General features: G+C 37.6%; 1 protein-coding gene across 1 annotated transcript; it reads left to right on the top strand.

Annotated features, from left to right (window-relative positions):
* Positions 1 to 266: 266 nt before the first annotated feature.
* LOC101736749 (histone acetyltransferase KAT2A) lies at positions 267 to 21,005 on the top strand. The gene is made up of 20 exons (XM_004922572.5): positions 267 to 536; positions 1,630 to 1,808; positions 2,533 to 2,659; positions 3,037 to 3,182; positions 4,412 to 4,636; positions 5,672 to 5,721; positions 6,967 to 7,132; positions 8,003 to 8,141; positions 8,661 to 8,744; positions 9,888 to 10,051; positions 12,007 to 12,139; positions 12,699 to 12,771; positions 12,844 to 12,919; positions 13,497 to 13,641; positions 13,846 to 14,006; positions 14,812 to 14,889; positions 15,886 to 16,002; positions 16,569 to 16,659; positions 16,976 to 17,102; positions 17,953 to 21,005. The coding sequence occupies exons 1-20, from the start codon at positions 455 to 457 to the stop codon at positions 18,017 to 18,019; spliced, it is 2,430 nt and encodes an 809-aa protein (XP_004922629.1). The 5' UTR covers positions 267 to 454; the 3' UTR covers positions 18,020 to 21,005.
* Positions 21,006 to 21,327: the final 322 nt, after the last annotated feature.

Below are 21,327 nucleotides of genomic sequence, written 5' to 3'. Positions count from 1 at the left end.
CACACAACTTCACTCCTCGCGTTCCCGCCAAAAAGTCCAGACGGTTCTCCTTACCTCTACCCTCCATAGATTATAGCAAAAAGGAGACAAGTGTATTATCTATGAAGATATATCATATAAGACCTGGCTTCGGCTTTTTTGAAAATTTATTTCAGAGAATATATAGAGCAGACAAGGCTGTATGGGCTTAGATTCCCTTGCCTTTCCTAACAAGGAAAAATGGTACCAAAAAAAAAATATCTATGAAGGAGACAATACTTGTCATTTGAATCTGAAATCTGTGTTAACGTCAACTGTCTAATTCTGATAAAAAGTTTGACTGCTGTTGTTTGCGCCTTATTTCATGTTATCAGTGTAACTATTTCCAAAATGCAGTGAATACATAAATGAGAGCGTTGACTTCTTATTTACGGGAAGAATTACTGCGACAAAAATTTGTTTGTGATTGTATATTATGTCTCAAGCGACTGACGAAATAGCTGACATAGCAATGACAAGCACAGAGCCAGACTCCTCACAAAATCATACACATGAAGGTAAATAAACAAAATCACGCTTCTTCAACTATAATTAATAATTTTGTATAGAAATCACCAGAATAATGACCTTAACATCTTATCGGCTTTTTTAATATATGTAGTTGAAAATGAAAACACCACGTGAACCAAGTTAATTGTAACTGTAAATTTAAATGTATGTGTGTAAATTTAGCTATTGAGCTAAATTTTAACAAAATCGAAATTCAACTGTGTTTTGTATGTGGTAATTTCTCCCGCTATTCTATAGATAGTTGTAAGCCATTAGTACTTGTAATTTCTCTATTACATACACATATAAAAGAATCTTATATAGTGATAGTCTGATCAGCTATTTTTCAGAAAGGCTGGAAACCGTACTTTCTTGAGCTACTACTACATAACCAGGTCTATCTATATTCTCATAAACTTTCTTATCTCAGACTACCCTCATTACAATATTCACCGCTATAAACCAGGTGTGGTGTAGCTTTATATAAGTATGGCGACTAATAGGCCATGTATTGAAAAGCATATTTTAAGTGATGGCCCAACTTGCAATTACTACATAGAAGAATTAGCAGATATTCACCATGTACATGGCGGGACAGATAAATCCATTCCTCATAATTATTCTTGTCATTATATATAAAAATATTATATAGAAACAAAATGACCAAAGGCTGCTATTCCCAAACATGGATATGAAACTGTGTAAGCAATAAGTTTGAAAATGAACATTAGAGGTTTAATAATCATTAGAGGCTTACAACAACAACAACATTAGAGGTTTAATAATCATTAAGGTGCTGGCGAATATTTGTTCAAGTAATAAAATAAAAAGTGCTATCAGTAAAAATTACCACTACATTCTTGTTTGTATCTGTCAAAGCAATTATGAAGGCTTTACTAGGTAAAATAGTCATTTTGGAATGTAATCTGATTGATCTGATATTTGAAGGTGAACAGTAACTTGCACAGTGTGCTTTGTATAGCCACAGGAGATCTCAACACCAAGAAAAACAAACTTCTCCTTTAATTCCAAATAAATTTATTATAATTTGCTACTAAACTACCGCAATAACTCAGCGTTCATTTACAAACTTTCCTCTAGCTACATCAAGCTTAAGTGCAGATGATGCATCATCAAGCAATGCCGGGACTCCTGCAGGCAGTGAAGGACAGGCTTCCCGGCAGTCTAACCTACAAAGGATACAACAAAGAAAACAACAAGTTTTCAACTGGCCCCATAATAAAAAACTACTCAAACTAGCTATATATTCAGCCTGTCAGGTATTGTAAATGAAAATGTTACTAATGCACTGAATGTAATGATGTCCTATCATGACTTTTAAGCGATAAGGAATTAAAAACCATGAAAACATTATTTAATAAAACGAAGTAACTCCTCTTGATCTCAACTTAACATTATACCCATAACTTAAAAGCAAATAGCAATGAATGATGAAAATGATTTTGAAAAACATAATGTTAAGTGTACTGTATAACAATATAAGTATCTAATTTCTAGATTTCATATCCTTTCGCAAATTCTAATTATTCTGCCTTCTGTGAAATAATAAAATGAAAAGAAACATTAAAAAATATGTTATAATTGAGTCGACTATTATCAAAGCCGGCAATCTGACTTTTGGACAATAATTGGTAAATCAGAAAAACGAATTATTGACTTTGTATTCCATTGGCAGTCACAAAACTCTTCGGAACGACATCTTAGATAAATAACAGGTTAACTATTAACCTTTATTTAATGCAGGTTTTAAACCGTATTCTTTGAAGGAGACGATTATATTCAAATGAATCTGTATTGACATATCAATAACATTTTTTTGTCCAAATGCACAGATTGCCGCCTTTGATAATAGACGACTCAATTCAAATATTTTCTATTTAGATGTTAGTAGTACCATTAACCATCAAACATTATAAGTTTATGGACTTATTCAAATTTGACTGACAATATATCATTAGCTATCAGTTTTAATATTTGTGGTAGACACCAGATTGTAACTGCAATGGATGGAAGACTCCAGTAACACAGCATGCGGGCAAGACTCCTCGGGCTGATAATCAGCCCCTTGCCAGCTTCAATGACGTGTGTAGAAACTGCAACCATGTATTAGGTATGAATGAGGAATCTAGTTTATAAATGCCTTTAATTTCTAGAGGGTTAGGTTGAAACTTGTCTTAAAAACAATTTGTAGTAAAATGATTTAAGAGTTTTATTCAATAGCACGTCGTTTAATTATTTTCAATTTATTGAATAAGTGCTGTTCTGATTTACAATATGTCTTATGAATAGTAAAGAACTACTCTAACATACCGAAAACAACTACGAAACACTATTTACTAAACTAAGCATAAAAATTTCTCATTCAAGAAAATTCATGTTTCATTCATTTACAGAATGTGCTATCATTATTAATGAATGGAATATGGTAGGTTAGGAGGTTAGGTAGGATAGGATTTTCAAAGATATATTTTGTGTATCTGCTTCCAGAGAAACATGTAAGTCAGCTACAAGGTTTGCCTGTAGCAGAAGTGAATAGGCTGCTCGGTGCTGTTGTAGACGTAGAGAACATATTTATGTCGATGCAAAGAGAAGATGACCACAACACTAAACAAGTTTACTACTATTTATTTAAGGTTTGTTATTTTAAATTCGCTACCCCAAGCAGACTGGTCCGCGCAGAGGAAAAACACCATGACCTTCTAAGATTAACAAATTCATTTCGGATATAATTATTATGAAGTATTGAGAAACTTCATGAACTCGAAAATAGCCGTGGCAGACATAATGTAGGTTGGAAAAGGAATCAGTGAATTGAAAAGCATATCTTCTAGTGAAGGAATAGAAGATTTAGGTCCTATACTAAAGTCCTCAAGATAACCTCTCGAGGCTAATGGCATAGGTAGACAAAAATAAATAAAAAAAAACATTACAAAGGTGGGACCAGGACTATTGTGTAGGATTTCAAATTAAAAAGAAACTTGCACACAATTGAAGCAATAATAGTCACATTAGAAAGAATAACAATCTTAGACTTAGTACTTCTTACAGAAATAGGAAGGTGTAACGTTAATAAATAAGATAATGCAATGGGAAAATATGCACATGGTAAAAGATGGAGGCACACAGGCACTTTTGCTTTAGATAATAAATTGACCATTCTCAATGGCTTCTATATGAAAAATCTCTGGCACAGATCTCTTCAAATGGAACATATAAAAAAGAAATTGACTTTATCTTGGCCAAAAAGCCCAAAAACCTTCAAGACGTAAACTTAAACAGAACTTTTCATTCAGATCATAAAATGCTATGCGCTCAACTTACAGGAGCACCTATAAAGAATGATAAAAAAAAAACATTGGACCGTAGACCGCCACTATGCAGAACAGAAGATATTGGACAAGTGTCTGAATTTCGAAAGACACTTTCAAGATTGCCTGAATAAGTTCCGAACAATAACATTCGGACCCTCGGTCTGCCAAACAATTTCAACCGCTACACGTTATTTATAAATTGCGCAGTAATTAAATAAAAGCTGTGTGGTGTTTTATTATAAGACTAGCTGATCCGGCAGACTTCGTAGCGTCTCAATCGATAAATAAAAGACCTAAACTTTTGTATCAAAATAAACTTATAACAAACAAAAGGAATCCGTCCGACCGGGGACACATCAATGGGAAAACAAAATTGTAATTTTTATTTAATTCCGTGCATTTTCATATTTATCTACCTTTTAAACCTTCTCTGAACTTCCACAAATAATACAAGACCAAAATTAGCCAAATCGGTCCAGCTGTTCTTGAGTTTTAGCGAGACTAACGAACAGGAATTCATTTTTATATATATAGATTAAAATATTTTTCAGATACTTCGTAAATGCATCTTAACGCGTTCCCAGCCTCGGATCGAGGGACCACTGGGACAACCTCCATTCGAAAGGCCTTCCATAGCTAAAGCAATAACAAACTTCGTTCTCTACAAGTTCAATTCATTACCACAAAGGGAATGGCAAACAATGTACGATTTGGCCAAGATGTTCCTTCACTGTTTCAATCATTGGAATTTTGAAACGCCCAGCGTCAGGAAGCTGGTGAGTTCCATAAGTCATTATGAAACAATGTTTTTATATAATTAAGTTAGATAATTACCCGTGCGTGTCATGAGGTGTTAAGATTGAAAATTGAGACTTTCTGCTGTGTCCTGAGGAATGTATGGAGATTGATGTTTCCCGCTTTCGTGGGCTTAACCCACGATATCTTAAAAGTGAGCTCTGGGTAGTGCTGAACGGATACCGAAAACATCTGTGGTAGGACTATCCCACTGGCTGGCGACTACTCTCCAACTAAAGTCCGCCGCCAAATAACCTAGTTGTATTCCGCCGTGTGGGTTGGAGAGCCAGTTCTATTCTTCTCCTTTCCTCTTCCATGTTGGGGGTAAACTGTGGTGATGCCACACCCCCGAGCTACGAGATCTGTGGACGGGGATATGGCGGAGGTATAGTGAAACGGTCACCACCGTCGCTCGCCGATCATTAGGCATGAACCTGGGTGTCACTAATGAATTCCGGCTCCGGGAAGCTGTCCTGCCAATCGGTGTAAAAAACCTGTCGTGTCTTGGTCGGAGTGAATCCCGGAGCTCGTACGCAGGGTGAATTGGGGGCCCTTCCAAGCTCAGCGTTAGCTTCTCACACAACCCACGGTCAAACGCTCGCTATGTCCCAAGCTTTATCTTGAAGCCACCTCCAACCTACTACCTCTCCCAATCCTAACTTCTATTTTAGTTATTATGTGAGTCGACTATTATCAAAGCCGGCAATGTGACTTTTGGACAATTATTGGTAAATCAGAAAAACGAATTATTCACTTTGTATTCCATTGGCAGTCACAAAACTCTTCTGAACGACATCTTAGATAAATAACAGGTTAAGTATTAACCTTTATTTAATGCAGGTTTTGAACCGTATTCTTTGGAGGAGACGATTATATTCAAATCAATCTGTATTGACATATCAATAACATTTTTTTGTCCAAATGCACAGATTGCCACCTTTGATAATAGACGACTCATGTATCTGTATCTTTTGTTAATAATAATATGAAAATAAATTAGTGAATATTTATTTCAGCAAGTTTCAAACCCTGAAGATATATCAGCCTACCAGATTAATTATACGAGGTAACTATGATCTTTTAATTAGGTCTATCAGTTTTTATGCGTTCAACCAGGATAGCTCATCTAATATTAAGTGGCTTGCCGAGTTTATGGAAAATACATTGCGAATGTTAACTATCCCAAATTCATCATATTATCTGGAAACGAGGATAATGGTACTAATAGATGGATCATGTAGGTTTACTGGTGGTAGGACCTCTTGTGAGTCCGCGCGTACCACCACCCGCCTTTTTCAGCCGTGAAGCAGTAATGCGTTTCGGTTTGAAGGGTGGGGCAGCCGTTGTAACTATACTTGAGACTTTAGAACTTATATCTCAAGGTACATTTACGTCGTAGATGTCTATGGGCTCCAGTAACCACTTAACAACCAGGTAGTCTGTGAGCTCGTTCACCCATCTAAGCTTTAAAAAAAAAACTTGCATTCCCTATAGAATTGACCAAACATCAGTGTAGGATTATCTAAATTTTTTGTAGCTTTGATTCTTTAAGAAAGTAATCCAAGCAATCTAACTGTGTAGAGCATAACTATACGTAACGTGTCGTTCGTCCGTTGCAACCACGCGATCAGTGCTTTTACGCTATCCAAGCGTCAGTCTCTGTTCTCGTCGAATAGGATCAAGAGTTCGACGTCCAACCTAACCCATAGAGTTCATAGACCATTGAGTTCACCGGATCTTCTCCCTAGTATATTCAGTCAATCACATTAATAGAGTCAGTTTTCGCACAATCGTGAACACTTGCGATTTGAAGTTCATTAATTTCCATCAAAACTAAATGACGAATCCAGAAAGAGTTTTCATATTTTAGTTCTCCTTATGATTTTATTTTAGCATCACTATTCATTAAGAAAAATACACGGATGATTTCAATGCAATCTTTTAATACAATTTTCATTAATTTCGATTGAATGTTTCAATTTGAAATTCGGTACAAACCATTTTTTATGAACTTGAGTTGGTACTGGATATATTTGATTTCAGTAAAGTCATTCATTTAGAACTAATCCGTTTTCTTTTAACAACTACAAATAGTTCAATGCTTTTAAGCTCTTCATGAACTGGTCACCGGTCATTATCCTTCCTGCAAACTAGTCCCGTAGAACCATAGACACAACTCACCGAATTTCTTGCCGGATCATCTCAGTGGCTCATAAGCCCAGTTATAGCAAACTCGCTGGAGTTGAGTTCGCGAGCAGCTGGGATAGCCTATCAAGCTACCAGCGACAAAGCTCCCGCTCGTTGGTTCCAGATGGCTCGTGTTCTGCCACGTGCCCGCGTTCTGCGACTCGCTGCCCCACTACGACACGTCGCTGGTGTTCGGACGGACGCTGCTGCGCGCCGTGTTCAAGTCCGTGTGCCGCCAGCTCATGGACAAGTGCCACTTGGAGAGGGACAGAATGCCGCCAGAGAAAAGGGTAGGTACCTTGGTCTTACACACATTCCTCGTTTGGAAGGATAATAAAAAAAATCTTAGTGTTGCCAGTTTTAAAGAAAGAGTGTTAGGGTAGTTTTTTTTTAAACCACGTATGTCACGGGCGTTAAACCTTAAAATCCACACGTCCCTACGGATCCATCAGATCCAATAACCCTTGCATTAGACGCCTTCAGCTCTAACACTAGGAGTAGAATCCTCCGGTAACCGTACTCGTCGAACTCGGCAAAGAGTTCAACGTGCAATCTAACCTAAGCATCAGCCCATTGAGTTTCTCACCGGATCTTCTCAGCGGGTCGCGATTCCGATCCGGTAATAGATTCATTCGCGAAGCAGCTGTCCTTGAGTTGTTAAGGCTCCCTTGGAGGCGCTCGGGTAACTGTTGGCAAATGTCACCCCTCCTGGCTGAGTCCTTGCTCGCCCACCTGCCCTGGTAAAACTGGAAAGGCCTCCGGGCCACCAGTAAACTCTCAAACAAAAAAAAACCTTAAAATTAGCAATACACCTAATGGGTAACTGAAAATCAGCGTCCACTTTGAACAGCATCAGCCGAGTCACCTCCTTTTGTCTTTTATTGATTTACCTATAATAATCTATGTCTGTGTGAAAGACAATAAATGATTTTATCATTATTTATTACTGAACGGTTAGTCAAATTACTTCCCATATTAATGGTAGATTCGGTTTCCTTTACTAAATCGATTTTTTAACAACTAATAGAATGTTGTTTTCTTAGTACTAGTTTAAATGAAGCTCACAACCTACTTTATGTGGTTATCGCCCATCTAAAGGTAACCTCAGCTGACCTTACAACACCGTATAAAATTTATGACTATTTGATTGTTATTTTCAGGTACTGGTTCTGACCCACTTCCCTCGGTTCCTGGCTCTATTGGAAGAAGAAATATTTAGTCCAAACTCTCCGATCTGGGACCCGGACTACAAGCAAGTGCCGCCTAATCATTTACAAGCGATGCTGGATAATAAAACTTGTGAGTCAGTTGCTTTGGGACCATTTTTTAATGACACACGAACCTTTTCTTAACTAAGCCTTTTTGTTAAGACACTATGGACGCCTTAACTTAGTGCCTTTTGTAATTTTTAATAATGAAATAGCTCGACCACATAATATAATAGAATAGAATAAACTTCGGCTAATGAAAGAGCTAATGGCGAATATAACATGACGTCCATTCACTATAGTGTACCTCTCTGTCTAGCATTAAATTGAAAAGTTCCTCCTTTTTTTCCATTACTTTAATGAACTTTTAAGTGAGGATTTTTTTACATAAAAACACGAACTCTCGCAATAAGTAAAATTATATGGGACCGAGATGCTTCATAAGAAATCAATAAGGTTGATTTTAGCTTTTCTTATTATGTTTTATTATTTAAACTATATTTATTAAAAACATATTTAATATACATTATACAAAAAAAGGATTATAAATATAATTAAAAGAAAAATATTGCTGCTGGTGCCCGAATATACATGTTATTATAATTTTCAGCAAGTCGTCGTGTCGGTGAATTTGAACGAGTTACGGCATCCGGAGACAGTAAGGATGGGTTCACGACGGTTACACTGTCATCTGGTAAATAATTTCCTTTTCGATACAAATTTTTTAACGCCCTTAATAATTGACACTGATGTCTTCAATCAATATGTCCTTAAAGTTCAACCTCACGATTATACAGGTGTCGTTATTGTGACAGACAGTGATCAGAATATAGTCAGAGTACAAAAAAAATTAACAAAGATATCGATTCTGAATGCGAATCGATACTGAGTCCCAGAGTAAGGTAATCAAAATCACTATTCTACTGGCACGTTATGAAGACCGTTTTGACGTTTATCCACTCATGAAATTTCGTATTAATAGTAATTACATTTGAAGGAGCAAATTGCTGTTCTTTATTGTCAATAGTGATGTACAGTTAGTCATCAAATTTATCGAATCTATTATTTTAGGGCACAAAATTTATTTATTACATTGATTTCTAAACTATATATATTAGGGTCCTACGAATTTTTTTATTTTATTTTTATAAGATTATAATTATTGGTGTACTTATTTACAAAAAATTCAAGGATGAAAGAGATATTAACATAGATAATATTTTAGAAAACGAACTTACAATTAATGTAGGTAATGAATGATAGCAGTGATTAGGTGATCTGATTAAATATAGCCTTTTGTAACAACTTTTTTTGGTCTCTTGTTTCTTGTGTGCATATAAAGTATGTATATCTTTTTTACTGATGGTAGGACCTCTTGTGAGTCCGCACGGGTAGGTACCACCACCCTGCCTATTTTTGCCGTGAAGCAGTAATGTGTTTCGGTTTGAAGGGTGGGGCAGCCGTTTTAACTATACTTGAGACCTTACAACTTATATCTCAAGGTGGGTGGCGCATTTACGTTGTAGATGTCTATGGGCTCCAGTAACCACTTAACACCAAGTGGGCTGTGAGCTCGTCCAACCATTTAAGCAATAAATTAAAAAAAAAAAAATCATTTTAATTCCAATATTCAGATTGTTCAAATATGTTAAGTAAGCATTTCTATTTTTGTTTTAACAAACCTCTTTAATCAGGTACTACTTGCAATAAAAACTAAATAGATTTCATTATATTTTTTTCGAGAATAAATTGACATTTCACATCACTATTGTAATATGTCAAAACGGCCATCATAGCGTGTCGATAGTGTAGGCACTAAACAAACGCTATGTTGCAGGTTCGATAAAGCAGGAGGGCGTGAAGCGTGCGGGCGTGAGTGTGAGCGGGACGGGCGGCAAGCGGCGCCGCGTGTGCTCTGAGGGCAGCGATGACGTCAGCCAGCGCACGGTGGCCGACATCGTGGCGACTATCTCCGACCCCAACTACATGTGCGGACCGGACGTACGTGCGCGCTCGCTCCCGACGAACGAACAGCTTTATTTGCTTATTATCTATATAATAATGCGTGAAGCAAAAACTTTGTACCACTTTTGCGCGGACGAAGAATTATGAAATTTACCACACTTATAGAGAATATAGAGAAGGAGTGCAGAATGTTAATATTTTTTTATATCATCATCATCATCATCATCAGCCTTTGCTGGACATAGGCCTTCCCCAATGCCTTCCACAGAATGCGGTCCTCCGCCTTCCGCATCCAACTATAAAAAATAATAAAAATAAAATATAAAAAAATAAATTAAATTTAACTGTTTTTTAATTTTTAAACAAACTACTACTAATTGAATAAGAACTGTCTGATGAATTCATCTTTGTTTAATACTTCACTATTAAATTTTATTGCCTTTTGTTTATTTCACTTTTACACTAAACGCAATATTGCAAACTACCCGAGTACAAAAATGGCGGAGAATTTTAGGTGCGTGAGAGCAGACGTAGACACTAACGCGCATGCGCCAGGGAGGAAGAGTTAGACTTTCTTCCCTGTACACTGGAAGGAAAACCGAACTTTCGGCGTAGGTAGGAGAAAATAAATGTATTAGACACACAGACACACATGCATACTATTTGTTTATTGTCATACCTTTCTTATTGCTTATAATCTGTGGTCAAATTGAGCACAGATTAAACATTGTTTGTCTTTATTAGTACCTATTTGTCTGAAGTTGGGGAAATCTGTGATTATAGAAAGTAATAGTGTTTCACAATAGAATCATAGTGCACAAACTTTTAATTTCAATTAATTATAGTCGCATTTCGACTACCAGGGGACCGCTAGTAATAATAATAATACCTTTATTTCCCGAAAATTCTACAGTTTACGCTAACAATTTTAAGTAGATTAAAAAAAATTACAATTTGATATATGAAAACAAAATATAAAAATAAAATCTACAGTTCTGCTACAAAATGTAACTCGTTCCGGTGTGCCTTTCGACAAAGGCCTCCTCCAACTATTTCCGCTACTTTCTATCTATTTATTACACTCGACTAAATTGTTACGGACTTTTTGACGGGAACGCGAGGAGTGAAGTTGTGTGATTTGTTTTGTCTATTTAGTGTTTCTTCAGGTTTAAATATGTAATAACGGTGGTTTATTAACTGTTTGGTATCTGTGAAAGTGCACAAATGTAAGTAAATTAAACAAAGCCGCTGAACGTAGCTCCTCGGGGTCCTCCAAAAAGTCCTCTGAAAAAGTCTCAAGTAAATGACCACGATTTTATTGAGATTATATTTCATCCCATATCATCTCATCTCCATTTCATTTCATGCCATGTTTCATATTAATCAACTTCATTTCATTTCATATCATTTTTCATATAAAAAAGTTTACATTAAAATTAAAATAAGACTACGTAAAGGTCTTAGTTACCAGGTCATAAAATCCCTTAAAAAAAACTAAATTATTGCCGTAAACTCTACCATACAGGGTAGAGTACTAATAGTAAACTTTATATTTAGTCATATTTAAATATTGGAATGGCAACCCTGTGTGATTTTTCAAACCGTTAACTCGTTCACGGCTTGTGCTCGCATTACAGTTGAAGTTTAAAAAAACCTTGACGTCGCTACATTTTATTATCCTAGATAGGCTAACAAACTCTCAGTCTAGGGGTATTTCTTCACGACCCATAAACCAAGCAAAGTGAGCCCTTGTAGGCAGACGAGCATACGGCCCACCTGATGGTGAGTGGTTACAGTCGCCCATGGACTTCAGCAATGCCAGGGGCAGAGCCAGGCCGCTGCCTACCAGTGTTAGTTGTATGCACGATCGCTGTCTCGTCCTAACTGGATCTTCTGATTATACCGCACTAGAAAAAGGCCGAATGAAAATACTGATACGGATATAATTTAACATTATACAAAACAAACCAAATGATCGATTAATTCCTCAGGCATTATTCCAAACGCAAGCACCGCGCGACGAGGCGGCCAAAATCGAAGAACAAAGAAAATTAATAGAGTTCCATGTGATCGGCAACTCTCTGACTGGGCCCGTCAACAAACAGACAATGCTATGGTTGATCGGTGAGTATGTAGAAATTATCTAAATATAATTAAAATTAATAAACGTTAATTTATATTATTATAGTCTCGGTCGGATTGTAAACATGGTTATAGATTTTTTTTTAGCCGACTTCAAAAAGAAGGAGGTTCTCAATTCGACTCTATGTTTTTTTTATGTTTGTTGCCTCATAACTTTTGTCTGAGTGAATCGATTTTGATGATTCTTTTTTTTAATTTAAAAGCTGACGCTTCCCGTGTGGTCCCATTTTATTCCCAATTTAGTCCAGTTCTGATAACGGTATCCATAAGAAAACCATATAAGTCTTAAATTTGCATTAAGTACGTGCGCGACAAATAGATGAATAACTCAATAACTCAATATCACGCCAACCGATTTCGATGATGATTGTTCTTAGTTTATATTACATAGTTTGTTTTGGAATATCTTTTTTTTTCCTATTTGAAGTTGGTTTTTGTTAAAGCATTTCTATTTATAATTATTTTAATAACAACTTAACTGTACTGATTGTAATATTATCAGTAAATATACATATAATGAAGTGTACGGCGTTGCTTCCAGGTCTCCACAACGTTTTCTCCCACCAACTACCGGAAATGACTAAAGAATACATATCGCAATTAGTGTTCGATCCGTGAGTATTAATTCAAAGGATAATGACTTTTATGAAGCCATACATAAAGCTTAAATTTGAATATACTTACAGGAAACACAAGACATTGGCTCTGATCAAAGAAGGCAGGCCGATTGGTGGCATCTGCTTCAGGACATTCCATTCGCAAGTATGTAAAGGGATATATAGTTGTGTTAGCGAATTTTAAAATTAAAGTTTTAAGTCGTCGTGTCCTAAAGGATAAGACGTCCGGTGCATTCGTATGTAGCGATGCACCGGTGTTCGAATCCCGCAGGCGGGTACCAATTTTTCTAATGAAATACGTACTCAACAAATGTTCACGATTGACTTTCACGGTGAAGGAATAACATCGTGTAATAAAAATCAAACCCGCAAAATTATAATTTGCGTAATTACTGGTGGTAGGACCTCTTGTGAGTCCGCGCGGGTGGCTCACACGGGGGACGAGCTCACAGCCCACCTGGTGTTAAGTGGTTACTGGAGCCCATAGACATCTACAACGTAAATGCGCCACCCACCTTGAGATATAAGTTCTAAGGTTACAACGGCTGCCCTGCTTCACGGCAGAAATAGGTAGGGCGGTGATACCTACCCGTGCGGACACAAGAGGTCCTAACACTAGTAATAAATAAGGTTTATAGGCACATAACACCTTCATTCGATGTAAAATATCAAAAATCGTACTTAACCCCTTCTTCCACTCACGTCTTCAAAATTGTTGACAGGGCTTCAGCGAGATAGTATTCTGTGCGGTCACGTCCAACGAACAAGTGAAAGGATACGGCACTCACCTCATGAACCACCTCAAGGATTACCACATCCGAAACAATATACTGCACTTCCTTACCTTCGCTGATGAATTTGCAATAGGTGAGCGCGATTAGTTTCTCAAGGTAACGTAGCTCCTTTTTTAACCGACTTCAAAAGAGGAGGTGGTTCTCAATTCGACTGTTTTTTTTATGTGTTACCTCATAACTTTTGATTGTCAAGCCTCAGAAGGCTACGTCTGACACTCACAGAATACAGTCACTAAAGATCCTCTGATCTCCGAGCCTGGTCTGTTTAATTCCACAGGCTACTTCAAGAAGCAGGGTTTCAGTAAAGACATTAAGCTGCCGAGGGCGATGTACCAAGGATACATAAAGGACTACGAGGGAGCAACCCTCATGCACTGCGAATTGAACCCTAGAATAGTATACACACAGTTCACTTCGGTTATTAGGATGCAGAAAGAGGTACGTCGTTACTGATATTTGAAATTATTAATGTTGTTGTGGTGGGTAGCCATCATACAACGCAATTGATGCCTGAATGTCGCTTACGACATTTTCAAGATAAGCTCGCATATATACAAGTTCCGAACAACACTATATACGGACCGTCGGTCTACCGAGCAATATCACCCGCTCGGTGAAGGGTCTTCCCATTGTCGTTAAACATCCAAAATTGTACTAGGGAGGCCTTGTTCGTTTAAGTAGCGAAAAATGATAATACACTGCATTGCACGTAATGTATTACAAACAAAAAACAGCTGGTAAATGGACTCTGTTGTGACGGTGCCCCGCCGCGCGTCTGGCTACACGTTACATTGCTGCTTGGCGACAAAGCGACATTGGCTTAGTAAATGAATATAGTTAGCATTCCGACTACGCTCTGTTTTTTTATTTATTGCTTAGATGGGTGGACGAGCTCACAGTCCACCTGCCCCATAGACATCTACAACGTAAATGCGCCACCCACCTTGAGATATAGGTTCTAAGGTCTCATGTATAGTTACAACGGCTGCCCCACCTTCAAACCGAAACGCATTACTGCTTCACGGCGGAAATAGTTTACACTTGATACCACTAACATCTGAGAATTTTAAGAAACTTAAGCTGTGTAACTTTCTTTATATACTTATAAAATATAAAAAAAAAAAACTTATAGGTATTAAGTATTTGTGTTAGGTAGGTATAGGTATCATGTATTAAGTATTTGTGTAATTAGTCCTGTGTATATCAAATAGAATCTGAAACAATAAAAATACTTTCATTTCAGATCGTAAAGAAACTTATAGATATGCGACAGAAGGAAGTTAGAAAAATTTATCCCGGCCTCACTTGCTTCAAGGAAGGTGTATGTATACATATAGACATTTCTTTAAAATTAGATTGTAGTGTTATTAATTAGAGTAATTACACTCCTTTTCCTTAAAAAGGATTACTAAGTGCGGCTTATATTAAAACAGATGCACAGTGAACTGACATGTTACCCAATACATGTGCTTAAGTTTATAATTTACTAAATAAAATAATAAGGCATAACATAGATATTGTTATGCCGGTAATAGTAACGCCATCTATGGCTGAAAAGCAGAAACGAATATCAAATGAACTAGTAACGTCCATAACGCTCGAGGAGTACAACGCCATCTATTGTCAAATGGCGGAAACGCATATGTAAAATTCTCGACTTGTGAGGGATATTCTCAATAATTCTAGGGGTGTCGTATCGACTATAAAAGCGTTGCAGAGATAACACGGAGTCAGGTAGTAATCGGAACTATTTTAAAGTAATAAAAGAAAATAAAAAAAAACGTAAACCTATTGAATTGTTTGACATACTTATTCAGAAAGTGCATTTACGTTACTCTCGACTCATAGACTGACTGAAGTGGATCGATTGACGAACTGCTGTTTCAAAGAATGCTAGGGGTTAGGGGTTTGCTTATGTGAGGTGAAGCTGAGGAGTGCGAAAGGGAGTGGGGATTCCACTTCGGATCCTCGGCCCAGAGGCCGGGGAGGACGGCACGAGCGCGATTCCCCGATCCGGTTCACCTATCTAAGTAATAAAAAAAAATCGATCAATAGAATCTTTACTGGTGGTAGGACCTCTTGAGAGTCCGCGCGGGTAGGTACCACCACCCCGCCTATTTCTGCTGTGAAGCAGTAATGCGCTTCGGTTTGAAGGGTGGGGCAGCTGTTGTAACTATACTTGAGACCTTAGAACTTATATCTCAAGGTGGGTGGCGCATTTACTTTGTAGTTGTCTATGGACTCTGGTAACCACTTAACACCAGGTGGTCTGTGAGCTCAACCACTAAGAATTTAGTTTCGTCGTGTATTGTTCTAGGTCCGCAGCCTCCCCCCGGAGTGCATCCCCGGGGCGCGCGAGGCAGGGTGGCGCGCCCCCCCGCCCCCGCACGACCCCGACCCCGACCCCGTCACCCTGCGGAACGTGCTGCACGCAGTCAGTATATGCACGTCACTATAGACACCACCACCGTGGACATCACGAGGCGGAAATAATACTCGTCCCAAAAAAATAGACTCTTCATTTAAAAATCTGTATATAAATAGGCAAAGACATAACAGTCAATCGCCTTATTCTTCTTTAACCCTTTGACTGCCATGTTTGTCGATTTCTGTTACTAAGGCGCCGGAATCGAAAGCGAATCTGAAGATACTGAGAATGAATCTTATTTCTAAGAGACTTAAGAGAACTAAAACATACATTAACAAACAAAAGAAGGCAAAGTTAGGCAATCTCCAGGTGCTTAGTAACAGATATTGACTTAAGTACTTCAGTGCGAAGGGTTAATAGTACTGACGTATTTTCCGACTTTAAAAAAACGAAGAGTTTCTCAATTCGACTGTATTCTTTTTGTATGCGTTACCTTATTTCTTAGTAACTATTGGCGAGATATAAGGTTATAATTTTAAAACGAAAGAAAATGTAATGATCGTTAATGTAATCTAAGTCTGAGGTATCAAGGCCTAAGGTTGAATTTCGATTGATTGTCAATAACGTTTTAGGTAAAGAACCACGCGACGGCCTGGCCGTTCCTGAAGCCGGTCGACAAGGCGGAGGTGCCGGACTACTACGATCACATCAAGTATCCGATGGGTGAGTCTATCTTTTTTTAGTGCTCTTATAGGCAGACTAGCTGTACCCGTCCGCTTCGCTGGGCATTTAAAATTAACATTATTATTTCTCACCCCCACAAACATTCTCATCATGAACGCCCCCGCAACTGGTGTAGGGAGTCCAACACTCATATAAATATTAGCCTATCCATTAAGTACATGTATTTTCTACATGGATACTAAGTTTTAAGTCGATCGGATGCATGGTTCAGTAGTTATAACGGAACATCCATAAAAACTACTGTAGATTTATATATTGTATGTGTGTGAGTATGTGTTTATCTTTGTGTTGCAAGACTTGCGCACGATGGGGGAACGTCTCAAAGCGCGCTACTACGTGTCCAAGCGGCTGTTCATAGCGGACATGACCCGGATATTCAACAACTGCAGACTCTACAACTCGCCCGACACCGACTACTACAGGTGCGATGAACTTTAATACTTATGTACCATTGCTGAAGTCCATGGGCGACGGTAACCACTCACCATCAGGCGGGCCGTATGCTCCTCTGCTTACAAGGGCAATAAAAATAAACTAGTAACCGCGAGGGGTTAAGGGCTAGCTTCACCAAACTTGTAGCCGATGGGCTCAGCCTAGGACACTTTGCTAACATTGGCCCTAGCAAGACCAATGCTTCGCAGAATCTACCACCAGATCGGAAACACGACCCACTGAGAAGATCCGGCGAGGAACTCTGGGCTGTGTCTGAGGGTTAATTTACTAACCGAGCCCTTTGTCGTAACCGACGGGTTCGGTGAGAACGGTGACCGGTGCTTGAGGTACCTAAAACCACCGGTAGTGTATCGGGAAGTTCCGAAATGTCTTATTTACAACACAACAGTTTAAATGCGAAAGCACAACATTTTTGTCAGTTTTTTTTTTCTACCTATGCCGATAGCCTTGTGAGGCTATATCAGCGTTACCAAACATGTAGGTAAGCTCACGGGGCTCAAACCTGGCGAAATTGCTAAGACTGACCCTAGCAAGAACATTGCTTTGCAGAATCTACCACCGGATCGGAAACGCGACCCACTAAGAAGATCCGGCAAGAAACTAACGTGGGCTTTTTGTCAGTGATAGAACAATTATCTAATAAATTGGATGTCTTATTAGACACTGGACCTCTAGTACTTACTACTTACTGGCAATCCAAACATGCGACTAGTAACTATGGAATGTTCCAGTTTAAATACTTTAGTTTTACCTATGTTAAGTTTTCACTGTTAATTTTAATGCTATATATTGTTATAATTTTACTTTCTCCCCTTCTAGGTGCGCGAACACACTTGAGAAATATTTCCAAACTAAAATGAAAGAGGTCGGACTGTGGGATAAATGATCGAAGTTTAATTTCGACGAGTACTTTGTGGGCGAACTCACGGGTGCTCACGAAATGTACGAACTGCCTGAAGCCACCGTAGAGAGTACGTAAATTTAAGAATTCACTCACAAATATAACATATAATAAACTCGAAATATGAAACAGTGTTTAGAATCAGGTGCCGTTAAATAATTTAATCTAAAACTCAAGAACTCCAAGAAACACATGAATCTATAGAAAAATTATTTTTTTAAAGTAAATACGATTATATAAATAAATAAATATGCCTCTATGTCTAGAAAATTAAGTAATTTGGTGTATATAGTTAGTATTACGTACGTATATCAAAGGTTTAAAATTTATATTTTGTATAATGTAGTAGATAACTCCTCAATTAACCAATAGCTACTTTAAAACAAAATTCTTCGGCTAAGTTCAATATAAATAATTATTGTTGTTTTAGTAATTTTAGTTATGTCTTAAATCCGCAATGTAAAGCGAACGCAGCGTCACTTGAGGTCATTGACCGCGGGCGACAGCTGATTTTTATTTACGATACATTGAATCGCGGTTTTCGTGTTTTTATTACGATTATATAAGCAATCACGAACAATTAGTTCCATTGCATCTTCAATCCACGTTCAGCCTTTGCATAATTGTCTGATTTAATATAGGCCGATGGACTTAGTATTGGTTAACCGATAATCTAACTACGTAAGTTTTTACAATGTAAAAAAAAAGTTTTGCTATTGTACTTAAAAACTTACTACATACTGCCAATTATTAATATAAAACATATTTTACAGAATTTTTCAATAATAGTTTCGAAACATCTATGTAAGAATCGTAGTAGCAACATTAATATTATATAATTTGAATCTACAAACAAACTAAATGATTAGGATATTAAAAATATTAAGAGTACTAGTATGAATCTTAAATTATTTTAAAAATAGCACGTATTTACCTATACTTGTGTATAGTAAGTATAATCTGTACGTAATACCGCGTGCAACAAAAAAATTTCGTGAACAGATAACCGTGGAGCTAACAAGTTGCGATAATAAAAAAAAGTGTGTGTGTCCGCTCCGACGCACGACTGGAGTTTACTGGATATAAAAAATTAAACGAAACAATACGAGAAATAGTTCTATATTACGACAACACGATACACTACAGATTATTAACAAATTAACGAGACACAAAACAAACGACTAACAAATATATGAAAATACAATAATGAGAGAAACGCGCGATCAGTACGAGGCTTTGTGGCGGACTGCCGGCGCAGCAGCCCGGCGTCACCTGCTATAACGCGGCCGCGCGTTGGCTCCTGATTGGCGCGCGCACGCATCACGCAATCAGGAGCCAATCAGGCGCATAACGCATTTCGTGTGACATGCTAGTACGATTTTGGTCCCCATAATTTTCATACCCCGGGCCTATATATGTAAATCGATTCTAAAGGAGTAAACTCCAAAAAAAAATAGGCGACCATCAGACTCGGGGCAGATGTAAGGCATGTGTATAACTAATTAAAACTATTATAAAATTGTGGAGTGAAAACAAATTAAAAAGAAATAAAAAACGGTGCGCGTGCAACTTGGTGCACGTGAATGAAGTGAAACTTCTTTTTCGATGTGTAGTATTGTGGTTTTCTTCATTTCTCATTCTTAAATCATTGCTCTTGTAATAGGGAATGCTGTGTATAAAACATGCGACGTCTTCAACATTTATATTATATATATTTTAAATGATAGATAAAATATATATATATACTTTTTTAAATACTTCATTATGATATTAGACGCTACTCGTCGCTAACGCTCGCGCTGGCCTGTAACAGGTATACTACGCGCCTGCGTTCGAGTTCCACGCTTTCACTCTCGCTCTGTCTCTTTCTAGTATGGTAGCGTTAAACGTTTAACGCAACCTTGTTGAAAGTCGCATTAGAAGTTTCACTACAAAAAACGAAAAAGGCATATGAGGTAAACCACTCACACAATTAAGCAACAGTGTTGAGTACGCGCACGCACACACGCCAGTCGCGGGCGCGTGGAGGGAGCGAGACGGCATGAGAGAGTGTCATGCCGCTTCCCTCACCGTTCGATATTGCTGTCGACAAGACGCGCTTCATATCGAAATTGCACACAAAAATGTATCGATATATAAAAATCGATAATAATTAAGCGCCAATTTAAGACTCATAGAAATAATACAGTTTAGTAGGTATTATTCGTAATATAATCACAATTGTTATTCGTATTTAAATGGAGGTCGGTTTTTAATATGCTACTTTCTACGTGTGACTTCTGTATTTCGTGTGTGACGGTATTGTTTTTTTTTGTATTCTCTATTCGCCGGTGGAGTTCAAAGACGCCGACACGCGTCACTAGCGATCGAGAGGATCTAACAAAACAATATTAACATTTAGTTTGTAATTGATTTTTTATTTTATTTAGTTCTTTAAGTTTTAAGGAGAGATCGAAGAAGAATGTGATGATGTTTAATTGTTCGAACGTTAAAAGCATTAAAGACTGCTGAATGCGGTACGAGAGGCCGTGTCCTTTGTTTTGTATGTGATAATTCTTTGGTAAAATTATGAAATTAAATATGTTTTTTTTTTATGTGTAGTAATTAATCTCTAAGTTTAATTCATAACGTTTTGAATGTATTGTATGATTTTCTTTGACGCAAGAGATTGTTAGTTCAACGTTTAAAAATCAATAATTGCTTACTCAAACTAAATTTTTCCACAGCAGAGTGTGTAGTAGTAGAAGTATGTAACTCTATTATTATTTTTATTATGTTTTACTAATTTTATAACATTCGTAACAAAAATTTAAGTACATTTAGAAAAGAAAAAGCGTTGTGTGAAATCGCCCACAAGTAAACGCTAGTTTTTTCGTCATCTAAAAATTTTGATACTTTACCTGGTAATGAATGGATAATAAAATTTTGAAGTGTAATGTATCTTTACGAGATATTAAATTTTTGTACCTAATTACGTTGTTTACTTTCTCAACATTCAACCTAAATGCCCCCTAGTATCGCCAGTAATAGAGCAGCAATGGATGTTGTTCATAAAGTTGGTTATTTACTAGGAAAAATTGGTAACTGCTATCAAATTTAAATTCTACTATAGTTAATGGGAGGAGATGCCCACTGAGTTTCTCCCCGGATCTTTTCAGTGGGTCGCGTTTCCGATCCGGTGGTAGATTCTGCGAAGCACTGCTCTTGCTAGGGCCAGGGTTAGCAACACTTCGGTTTGAGCCCCGCGAGCTCACCTACATGTTAGGGCGAAGCTGAAATAGCCTCTCAAGGCT

The sequence above is a fragment of the Bombyx mori genome, chromosome 14, assembly GCF_030269925.1.
Source record: "Bombyx mori chromosome 14, ASM3026992v2".
NCBI classification, from domain to species: Eukaryota; Metazoa; Arthropoda; class Insecta; order Lepidoptera; family Bombycidae; genus Bombyx; species Bombyx mori.
The sequence above is the reverse complement of the archived record's forward strand: the minus strand, read 5'-3'. Positions and strand labels throughout refer to the sequence as shown.

Bases quoted from the DNA above. Each gene is read 5' to 3' on its own strand.
- LOC101736749 (XM_004922572.5), top strand. From the start codon at position 455: ATGTCTCAAGCGACTGACGAAATAGCTGACATAGCAATGACAAGCACA. The intron at 8,142-8,660 runs GTGAGTCAGTTG...TATAATTTTCAG, and splicing joins GATGCTGGATAATAAAACTT to CAAGTCGTCGTGTCGGTGAA. The intron at 10,052-12,006 runs GTACGTGCGCGC...TTAATTCCTCAG, and splicing joins ACTACATGTGCGGACCGGAC to GCATTATTCCAAACGCAAGC.